At 57.2% G+C, this 10,456-nt stretch overlaps 1 protein-coding gene across 2 annotated transcripts; it reads right to left on the minus strand.

Moving 5' to 3' along the window:
• Positions 1-1,799: 1,799 nt before the first annotated feature.
• DOK1 (docking protein 1) lies at positions 1,800-8,966 on the minus strand. 2 transcript variants are annotated; one of them, XM_068137517.1, is made up of 5 exons: positions 8,798-8,955; positions 8,133-8,429; positions 5,475-5,586; positions 5,164-5,336; positions 1,800-3,547 (listed from the first exon to the last, which is right to left on the minus strand). In XM_068137517.1, exons 1-5 carry the CDS (start codon positions 8,858-8,860, stop codon positions 2,441-2,443), a joined length of 1,752 nt encoding a protein of 583 aa, XP_067993618.1. In that variant the 5' UTR covers positions 8,861-8,955; the 3' UTR covers positions 1,800-2,440. The 2 variants fall into 2 exon arrangements, with proteins under 2 accessions (XP_067993618.1, XP_067993619.1); XM_068137518.1 differs by lacking the exons at positions 5,164-5,336; positions 5,475-5,586 and having other exon boundaries at positions 8,798-8,966.
• Positions 8,967-10,456: the final 1,490 nt, after the last annotated feature.

The following is a 10,456-nucleotide window of genomic DNA, read 5'->3' on the forward strand; positions in this document are numbered from 1 at the left end:
CTTACTGCCCGTGGCTTCTACTGTGCACAGCACAGCACGGACTTGTACTTCCCCAGAAATGGCTGCAGCTGACCAAGGGTGCAACACAAACTCTGTGTTGCCAGGGGGGATCTGCCAGAGCTGTAGAGCACAACCACTGGAGCCATCTCTTTTCCCCAGGATGACAGGCCAGTAACAGGTCCTGCTTGCCACCAAGGGCGTGGACCTGCTCTTCTTATGCCCTGTCAAAAAGCTGCACCCCAGGCAGCTGCTTGGGGTAGGATGTCAAGGGCAGGTACCTTGCCAACACAACAGACACACCTGCAGGCACAGGGGTGTGGGCTTGTTAGGGCATCCAGGCTGGTTGGTAACCCCTGCCTGCATCTGACAAGCTCACAGAAGATGGGGAAGGAGCAGGAGTGAAGGGCAGCAACACACAAGTGGGGCATGCAAACCAGGAAACACCACAAAGATTACAAAATCAAGCACCCGGGCGGGGGGGGGGGGCAGGCAATGATGGGGCATTAGTTTGAACTGATGATGCAGGTGAAAATTACTTTGGCAACCATATCCTAAATGCCAAACTGGGGTACAAAGCCAACAAAACATCTTGCCATGGGAAGGGGTAAAGAATCAGGGGCTCATTTGTTGCTGAACAGGAAACTTGAGAGGAGGGAAAGGAGATGATAAGGTTTGAAGCAAATCACAAAATGGTGCATTTTGGGGGTCCCTGTTGACAGGCCCTTCACCTGATCACCACAGTGTGCAGCAGAACACTAACTGTGCTCTTGCTCTGACCAAGTCTTGACAGCCAGCAGGAACTTGGGTGTTTTTGCTAATGCTAGCATGAGAAGGGTCATCCTGTCAGCACAGTAGTCTGCAGCCTGCACCATACCAAGCCCTAAAGGGGAGAAGGTAGCAGTTATAAATGAACTTACTTTTCAGAATGGGAAACACAAAGAGCTAGTCCCAAGGGCAAGGTGTCGGTTGGGGTTTGAGCAGCTCCCAAGGAATTTTCTCTGGATAAAAACTGACACCTGGCCTAGAGAGACCAGAACTTCCACTTCTGTTGCATCCCAGCCACGGCTACTAGACTGGTATGCTCAGGTAATCTGGGGCACACCTTTTTGCAGAGGACAGGGAGCACACAGGCTGCCCTCACATGAGCAAAGCTGATAGCCAAAGGACTTCCCACACAGCAGCCAGTCTGCCCCAGAGCACCTAGACTGGGCAGAAGTGAGCAAAGCTGCTCATCCAGAACAATTTCTACACTGCATAGATAGGGGCAGAATGAACAGCTAAACACAAGCCACGTGTCCCCAAGCACCTCAGCAAGGCCTTGTTCAGGCTTTGATGGCTGCCAAGGTGCCACACATTGAATTTAGCCATGGCACACAAGCACCAGAAGTGCTGAGGCCGTGTCTGAGCTGCACTAAGAGTCTTCACTGTTCAACACAAGAAAGTTAGTTCTAAGAAGACAGAGGAAGGCAGGCAAAGGGAAAGGAGGGCAATGAAGATGATCAGAGAACTGGAAAACCTCCTGTATGATGGCAGGCTGAGAAAGTTGAGGTTGTTCAGCCTAGAGAAGGCTCCAGAGAGACCTAATACTTAGAGGGGGCTTACAGGATTGCTGGGGAGGGACTGTTTATCGGGGAGTGCAGTGATAGGTTGAGGGGTGATGGTTTTAAACCAAAGGCAGGTAGATTTAGATTAAAGAAGTTCTTGACGAGACACTGAGTAGGTTGCCCAGCCTTACGCTCAGAGGCCATCACAACATGTGCCCAAATAGATCAGTACATTGAGCTATCTGTGAGCCTAACTCTCACATCCTTTAATCAGTCACAACTGAACTTGCCACGTGCTTTTCTTCTTGGTTTCCTCTCAGCTCAGCAGCTCTGGTACAGGCACAAACATGTCACCATGTGAGCACTGCTCAGCCAGGCCACCCTCCTCTGCAGCACTGTGCCAGCATCACCCCATCCATCTGCCTGACAGGTCAAAGATGCCACAGGTTTCATTCTGGGACATACAAACTTTAATATTAAAATAATTTGTATAAAAATACTTTTGGAGATCAATGGAAAGCAGTCTTCTGTGCATCACATCAGGCATCCTAGCCCTGCAGCCCATTTAGGGGGGGTGCCACAGCAGAGCCGGAGCAGCAGGAACAGGTGACAAAGCAAATCCACCTGCAGATCAAGATACGGCAGTGGAGCCAGCTACAGAGCTGTGGAAGCATGCTGGTACCTGCACCAGCCACAGCTCTCTTGCTCTTGCTGTGGAAAGGGCTTCCAGGGAAACACAGCCTCTCAACACCAGTAAGCAAGATGGGCTCTGGCCAAGCCAGACCATTCCCCAACCCCAGGCATCCCCAGGACCCATGGAGGGCAGCAGCCAGCACTGCTCATGAATGGACCCAGGCCCCTCAGTCTCCCTTGGGCAGGCACAAAGCAGCAGCAGGCTATATCTCTCCCAAGTCCTCATAGACAGGTGACAAGCTGCAATCATCCACAGACTGCTCCTTCTTCTGCACATGCTGGGGCTTCACCACCTGTCTGTACAGCACCTCCACATTGTTGTTGTTGCTGCTGTTGAGGCTGGATTTGACAATGCCCTTCTCAGCAGCAACGTTCCCCTGCCACCTGGCAGCGTCCCCACTCCTCTCAGAGCCTTTAGGGATAAAGGTTGCTGGGGGTTTGGGGGCAGGCACCGGCTTGGGGCCCTTGGCCTTGAAGGCAGGTACAGAGTAGTCGTCAGTGCTGGGGTTGTAGGGGTACTCGTAGCCGTCCCTGCCATCATGGCCCTGGGTGCGCCAGGCCTCGCCCGCAGGCCGTGCCTCATCATAGATGCAGGTGAGGGGTGGCAGCGACCGGGGAGCACGACCCTCAGGCTCATCATAGATGTGCTCCCGCTGCCTGGCTGCCACGGGAGCCTGCCCACGTCCCTCGGCCCGCACCGGCTCGTACGGGCTCAAGTACTGCGGCACCAGCAGCTGGAGCTTTGGCTCATCCGAGGCACTGCCAGGAACCTTGGTCCCGCTCACAGGCTTGCTGTCTATGGGGTCCGAGTACAGCGGGTCTGGCCTGGGACGGAAGCCTTTCACTGAGTCCAGGGGCTCCGAGTACACACTGGAGGGGTCTTCGGCCGGCAGCACGGCACGGGGCACCTTGGGCAGAGGGGAGCGTGGTGGTGTGCTCAGGACCATGGGCTTGGCCTGCGGCACAGGGAGCTCTGGCAGAATCCGGGTCTTCAGCACAGATGTAGCATCCCTCTCCTCTGCCGCTGCACTGGGCCTGGGCACTTGCCCCAGTTTGGGTGCCAGGCTGTCATCCCCCTCTGCAGGTAGCTCCAGGCTCAGGGAGTCAGCCAGGGTCTGGCGGATCAGCAGTATGCTGGGGCTTTCTGAGTCCAGTGAGTCACAGCTTCGCCGCTTCTCCTCCACCTGCGCTTTCTGCTCCCGGATGGAGGCTTCCACCAGGCGGAAGATCTCATTGCCCTGCTTGGTCTCAAAGGTGAAGTTCCCTGGGCCTGAGCCACAGCGCCTGCCAGCTTCAAAAGAGAACATCACCTGCAGGGGAAGCAGAAAGGTCACATTTGCCCAGTACCTGCCAACTGAGTGCAGTGTATAGGCTGTAATTCCTACTGAATGGTGTGTGGTTGTGGTGCTGATCCTGCAGATTCTGCAGGAGACTTGACTGACCATCCTGGTCCTTCCTCACAGCAAGGGCCACAGCTCAGTAAGCACGCCCTGGGACATGCTGTGCTCAGCAGGTGCCCAGTACCTAGGCAGGGAGAAGCCACACTGCCCAGCAGCCCAGAACAAGCTGTGAAGCTGGAGCAGGCTGCACGCTTGAGGGGACATCAAGGAAGAATGCTCTAAGGCCCAAGGTCCTGATAGAGACCCACTGCCTTACCTGAGTAATTTGAGCAGGGCCAGTAACTGGCACCATATTGTCCAGAAAATATGCAGTCAGCCCTGAAAAGGGCATGATGCTGAGAAGATGAGGGAGAATTCAGTAAGGGAAACCGTTATGGGCATCTTGGATACATCAGTGTTAGGCAAAAGGGAAACGATCCAGAGGTGAGAGATACAGGACAGAACACAGCTTTCCACTGGAGTGAGACCAGAAGCAGCAGCTTGGTTACCAACAGTGAGCAAAGCATTTGCCTTACCAATGCAGTGTTAATGGTATGAAGTCCTGTACCAAGACTCTGTTCCTCCAGCCTGAACACTAACTCATGTGCAGGTTCCTCCCAGCAGATGCCCACACCCTGCCTAAACCTCGGTCTCTGAATCCAGGTGAGATTTTCTGCCTTGACAGTGACCCTCACTGTAATCTCTGGGCTTGCTGCAACAGCACAGAACCTGTGGACGAGCCAGATGCCTCCCCAAGAGCGGCTTATTTTTCACATCTGTTTCAGTAAAGTGCCACAGAAAAGCAGCATCAGCAACTGCAGTTGACACTGTCACATCTATAAACAGCTCTGGGGAGACCACTTCCTCCCTGTCCGGCGCAGCAGGTACCTCAAGCTCAGGGTAGCAGCGAGACAGACTGTGGGTGGAAGATCTGCTGCTGGAGGATATTGGAGAGGGGACAAACCTACACATGTCTGTAGCCTAAGAGCAGTACTCCACAAGGCGAGAAAGCAACTGGTGTCTCAAACAGCCCCTCCTGCTCTGGCCACCATCCTTCAGGAGGGATGGACTGAATCCAGGGCACAGCCAGGGTGTCAGAGAGCCGTGGGCTGAGGAGACCTTGTACACAGCATGGAAGGACATGCCTGCTCACAGCATAGGCTGTAGAGTGTTGGGATGGAGCACAGGGTTAAGTGCAAACCAGCTGTGGGGAATCTGGCAGCTGGGCCAGCAGGGGCTGCAGAGGCCCTGGTGGGAATGGGGTGAGGACCACAAAGAGTGGGGCTCTGCACAACCATGCTCTCAGCAGAAACAGGTTTCCTGCCAGCCCACACTCCTGACTGGTGACACAGGCAGGAGCTGAGTACAGAGGATTGCAGATGCCCCTGGGCATCCTGCTGTGGTCACCACAAGCTGTAGCAGCTCTGGTACTTGGCAGAGCCTGCCGCAAGGCTGGTGAGGTATATCAGCTCCTCACCCTGTGGCCAAGGAAGCCTGTGGGGAAAGAGAGCTCAGCGTGCAGCACGGAGGGTCCCCCCGCCCCCGACCTTGTCCCGGCCGTATCTCCGGAGCAGCCGGTAGGGCCAGACGTAGAGGATCTCATTTGTCCGTGGGTCCTTCAGGACGAGGCTGTCACGCTCGGCCTTGAGCAGGTAGGCACCACGCAGCTCACATCGCTCTGCGGCCTCGGTTCGTTGCACCGTCACCCAGAAGGCATTCACTGCAGGGACAGGTATGCTCAGGGCAGGGCGGAGGAGCCACGTCCCCAGCTCTGCCCACCACAGCCCTGGTGACAGAGCAGCAGCAGGACAAGGCCCCACAGAAGGTGGCCTGAAGTCAAGGCAGGGGCAAGTCCCACCTTCGTCTCTTGAGTAGTAGATGGAGTTCACAGCCATCTCCAGGGCTGGTACCTCGCTGCTGCCCTCTCTGCCACGCTGGGCTGCCACGCCAGCATCACTGGGGCCATTTCCCTGACAAGGGAGAGCAGATCAGCCCCAGCCTCCTCCACCCACATCATACCCTGGTTCCTATTGCAGTCACTGCCTCCCCCAGCACCACATCACCTGGGCTCCACTGCCTTTCCTGAGGGGGCCTACCCTACCCTGCAGAGTTTGGCCATGCCAAGTCCTTTGTTGCACAGAGTCACAAACAGACCCCAGGTCCCTCCCACACCCCAAGCCGACATGAACACAAATGAATAGGGCCAGGCAGTGCAGGAGGAGCTTGCCTGAAGCTCCTGGCACAGCCTGGCCCCCAGCTGGGCTATGCACTGGGCTGGGGACAGAAGAAAGTGGTTATTGCAGGCAGCCCTACCCTCCAAACCTCCCCACAGCACAGCTCTGAGACACAGCCTCCTGAGGGGCAGCACCCAGAGGTCCCACACATCCACTCCACTGCTGCTCATCTGAGCTCCTTGGCATGGCAATGTAGGTACCCTGGTGCTGAAGCAGAGAACAGCTCTGCTTCCTCACTGACATACTCCACAGCAGATGACATTGGCTCATGAAGCACCTCAGAGCCCTGGTGCACTCTTCCAGCAGTACAAGGGAGGGAGCTGATGAGAACACCCAGTAACGTGGGGGCCGTGTTCTGGTTCTGCACAGCAGGAAGGCTGTGCCAGCAACAGGCACAACCCACAGAGGGAAGCAAGCACTTCTCTTTTAGCACATGCAGAACTGAAAGTGCAATGCACAGGCTCTGTCCCAGCAGCAGGGTCCCCTGAGGGTCTGCACAGGGGATGTACCCTCGGTGCTACCACCAAGGAGCAAAGACCCTCCTTGGGTGAAGCCTCTGACAAACCAAAAGTGCCTGGTTGTCCTGTAAAAGCTGCTTCCCCAGGCTTTGCACCAGTGCATGAGGGTCTGTGCTTGCACAGGATCTGAAAGCTTTTTCTCAGGATCACGTGGGATGGGGTTGCAGCACGGTGTACATCTTGCAAAGCTGTCAAAGTTTCAGTTTAAAACTCAGCCACATAAGCTTCTTAATGAGAGGAAAGGCCCCAAAAGGGCCATCAGGCCCTCTTGTTGGCTCCTAAACAGAGTGAGAACTCTAAAGCCAGCAGCTCCTGCTCAGCAAAGGCATCTAAAGCAGCAATGTTCCAGTCTGGGCTTGGCAAGGGCCAGAAGATCTGCCAGAGTCCTGTAGGGCTCTGTTTGACTGCCCCTTCCCTCATCTTAAACAGAAAAATTAACTCTGCACTGAACTCCAGATGGGCTCTGGCCTGAGTTCCCAAGCTACTAGACTCTGTCTACCCCTCTGGGCAGCAAAAAATGGTATGACACAAAATCATGATCTCCATGTGGATGACCAGAAATCACAACTGAGCTTCTTCAGCTTTTTGCAGAGGGGCCACGCTGCAGTCCCTGCACCTCTTGCTCCAGGCCAGGCCCTTCTAGAACACATGCAACCCTTACAGCCTTTAGCTCACCGCTTCCTAAACCATCTCCTTGCTTCTGGACCTCACATAACTGACAGCTGTCATGCAAAGGAAGGTGTGAGCACAGCCCTGCTTTGAGCAGAGGCTCCCCTGCCTTGCCACTAGCCTGCACCACTCCAAAGGTGTGTGCTGTGCACATAGCTCAGCCCCACAAGCCATGTCCAGGACAAGGGCTGCAATTACCAGACACAGGCATGGATGTGGAGCAATTTCCAGTGCCACACCAGTGCCTCTTGACCTGGTCAGCAGGGCACTATGCTGTACAGAGAGAAGCAACTGGGGACAAAAAAACCCCAAACCCTTAAGGTAAACCACACTCGGCAAGCACCCAGGTCCTTGTGGGAAAATCTTGGGGTCACCAGCTGCCCAACTAGCCACCCTGTGAGGCAGCCCTGCCCAGTGCTCAAAGTCTGCAATCAGCTAGATCACAACCCAGGGCACAAACATCTCCTAAGAGTAAGAGCAGAGGCTCCATGGCGCAGGGTAGCTTTTGGCTCCTCTCGCAGAGCAGTGTGAACAACTGCGCATATAGGCCCAGCTCTGGGGAAGGCTGCCGAGCTGCTAGGGAGGCCAGGAAGAGCCAAGGTCCCTGCTGAGGCCCAGCACTGATGGTTACTGCCATCAGCAAGCAGGCTGGGCAAAGGGGTGCACCGGCCCAGCTGCTGCCAGCCCAGGTCCAGGTGGGTGCTGGAGGCAGGCACTGCAATGCTCTGGGGGCTTTGCTTCTGCCGCTGCGACAGGAAAGGCAGCAGCAGCTGGGCCAAGAGGAAGCACTCCTCAGCCATCACCCGCACCCCAGCATATCACTGGAGGAGGCAAGAATGAGCTCGACTTGAAATCTGCAGCTGCAGCCAAGATTTACTGAGAACACATCGAGGAGCCCTGCAAACCACCCGAGGGCTGGCACAGCGGGAGCATCCCGACAGGACGGCAGTGACTGGGCCAGGCGCTCTGACCACCAGGGACCACTCAAGAGTGACGGGGGGCTCCCTCCCCATGCTGCCCGACCCTCTTGCCGCCCCCGCCCCCTGCCCCGCTCCGGGGGACCCAAGACGCCCCTCTGCTCTCTCCGGAGCTCACCGGGAAGGCGATCTCGCACAGCTTCGCCACCCACTCCTCGCTCTCCTGCTTCTCGGCTGCGAAGAGGAAGCTCCTGCCGCTGGTCTCCAGGCGGAAGACGACCGTGCCGGCGCGGGGTCCGCTCTCGGGCACCGGGGCCACGCTGGTGCAGTCCGCCAGCCGCACCACCGTCTTGTCTATCCGCCTGCTGCCCAGCCGCTCCGGCCGCGCTGCTGGCTCCTTGCAGTCGAAGAACTCCAGGCGGGCCACGCCGTGCTGGCTGGCCGGGTACAGCACAAACCAGCTCCGCTTCCACTTCTGCAAGGCGGCGGGGGTCACGCTGGGCTCGGGCCCGGCGGCGGCGGAGCGCGGGGCAGGCTCCCGCCGCGGCGCCCCGGGCCAGCAGCTCACCGGAGGCAGCCCTGGCGGCGCCCTCCTCCCGGACGCCCCGTCCCGTCACTGCCATGCGAGGCGCGGGGAGGGGCAGTGGCCGCCAGGCACGGAGTCGAAAATCCCTGGATCCGCTTCCCCACTCGCCGGGCAGCGCCCGCACCCGGCAGCGCGCCCGGACGGGCCGGCAGCGGGGACAGCAGGCCCGGCCCGGGCGGCGGCACGGAGACCGGCCGGCCCCGGGAGGCAGGGAAGAAGAGCCCGCCCGGCCCCGACCCGTCCCGTCCACTCCCTACCTTGGCGCCGAACTTTTGGCTGTGCTGCACGAGCAGCGGCCCCTCCTTGGCCGGCGGGTCCATCCCGCGCCGCGACAGGCGCCGCTGCCGCCGCCACCCGCCGCGCTTCCGCCCGCCGCCACCGCCCGGGGCGGGACCGCGCTGGGGTGGCTCTGGCACTGTCACTGCGCGTCCTGCACCGCCCAGGGCCGGGCCGCGCTGGGGCGGCTCTGGCGCTGTCACCGCCCGCCCCGCCCCACCCGGGGCGGGCACAATGCCGGGGCCCAGCTGCCCCCGCCCGTGTCGCCGGGCGGGGAGCGTGTGTGTGCGAGTGCGTAGGTGTGCGTGTGCACGTGTGTACGCGTGTGCGTGTGTGTGCTTGTGTACATACATCACAGCATAAGTCTTACAATTGTCAGGGTTGGAAGGGACCTCAAGGATCATTCAGTTCCACCCCCCCTGCCATGGGCAGGGACACCTCGCACTAGATCAGGTTGCTCAGGGCCACATCCAGCCTGGCATTAAATACCTCCAGGGATGAGGCTTCTACCACCCCTCTGGGCAACCTGTTCCAGTGTCTCACCACCCTCATGGTGAAAAACTTACTCCTAACATCCAATCTGAATCTACTCATTTCTATTTTCGTTCCATTCCCCCTAGTCCTATTGCTACCTGACACCCTAAAAAGTCCCTCCCCAGCTTTGTTGTAAGCCCCCTTCAGATACTGGAAGGCTACAATAAGGTCTCCTCAGAGCCTTCTCCAGACTGAACAGCCCCAGGTCTCTCAGTCTGTCCTCATAGGAGAGGAGCTCCAGCCCTCTGATAATCCTTGTGGCCCTTCTCTGGACACGCTCCAGCATGTCCAGATCCTTCCTGTCATAGGAACTCCAGAATTGGATGCAGTATTCCAGGTGGGGTCTCACCAGAGCAGAGCAGAGGGGGAGAATTACCTCCTTTGACCTGCTGGCTATGCTTCTCTTGATGCAGCCCAGGTTGGGATTGGCTTTCTGGGCTGCAAGTGTACACTGGTGGCTCATGCTGAGTTTCTTATCCACCAGCACTCCCAAGTCCTATCTTCAGGGCTGCTCTCAAGACAGTCACTGCCCAGCCTATACTGGTGCTTGGGATTGCCCCAACCCAGATGCAGGACCTTGCATTTGGTCTTGTTGAACCTCATGAGGTTATTACGGGCCCACCTCTCCAGCCTGTCGAGGTCCCTCCGGATGGCCTCCCTTCCCTCCAGCGTGTCTGCTGCACCACACAGCTTGGTGTTGTCAGTAAACTTGCTGAGGGTGCACTCAGTGCCACTGCCTGTTGAGGAATGGCTTGAATTGCAGGGACATGGTTCTATGGAACAGTTGTTTGAACAGAGTGTGTAGGCCAGACTCCATCTTGTTGTTTACTGCTCACAGCTTAGCTGGTATGCTGATGGAGCAAGGCCACCACAGCCTTGTGACTGTGCTTGCAGTTTCTTATAAGATAGCACCATGTGAAACAGTTGCTTATAAGATAGCAGTCTGTGAAACAACGTATATGTGAAACAAAGAACTACTGAGAAAGGAGTTTGTGAAGTTGCACGTAGGCCTAACTGCAAGTAGGCTGGATATTATAATGTAACCCTGGACTAATAGCCAACAGAATAATGGCACTTGTGCATATTTAGCTGAGATGCTTTATAAG

This window comes from Melanerpes formicivorus, unplaced genomic scaffold (genome assembly GCF_026170545.1).
Source record: "Melanerpes formicivorus ecotype bairdi unplaced genomic scaffold, bMelFor1.0.p_v2 SCAF_4, whole genome shotgun sequence".
NCBI lineage: Eukaryota > Metazoa > Chordata > Aves > Piciformes > Picidae > Melanerpes > Melanerpes formicivorus.

What these genes read in the sequence shown, in the direction of transcription:
- DOK1 (XM_068137517.1), bottom strand. Translation starts at nt 8,860, where the DNA reads ATGGACCCGCCGGCCAAGGAGGGGCCGCTGCTCGTGCAGCACAGCCAA. An exon ending in GCCAAAAGTTCGGCGCCAAG is followed by an intron (nt 8,430 to 8,797) that starts GTAGGGAGTGGA and finishes GCCGCCTTGCAG; the next exon opens with AAGTGGAAGCGGAGCTGGTT. An exon ending in GGAGATACGGCCGGGACAAG is followed by an intron (nt 3,548 to 5,163) that starts GTCGGGGGCGGG and finishes CTTCCCCTGCAG; the next exon opens with GTGATGTTCTCTTTTGAAGC.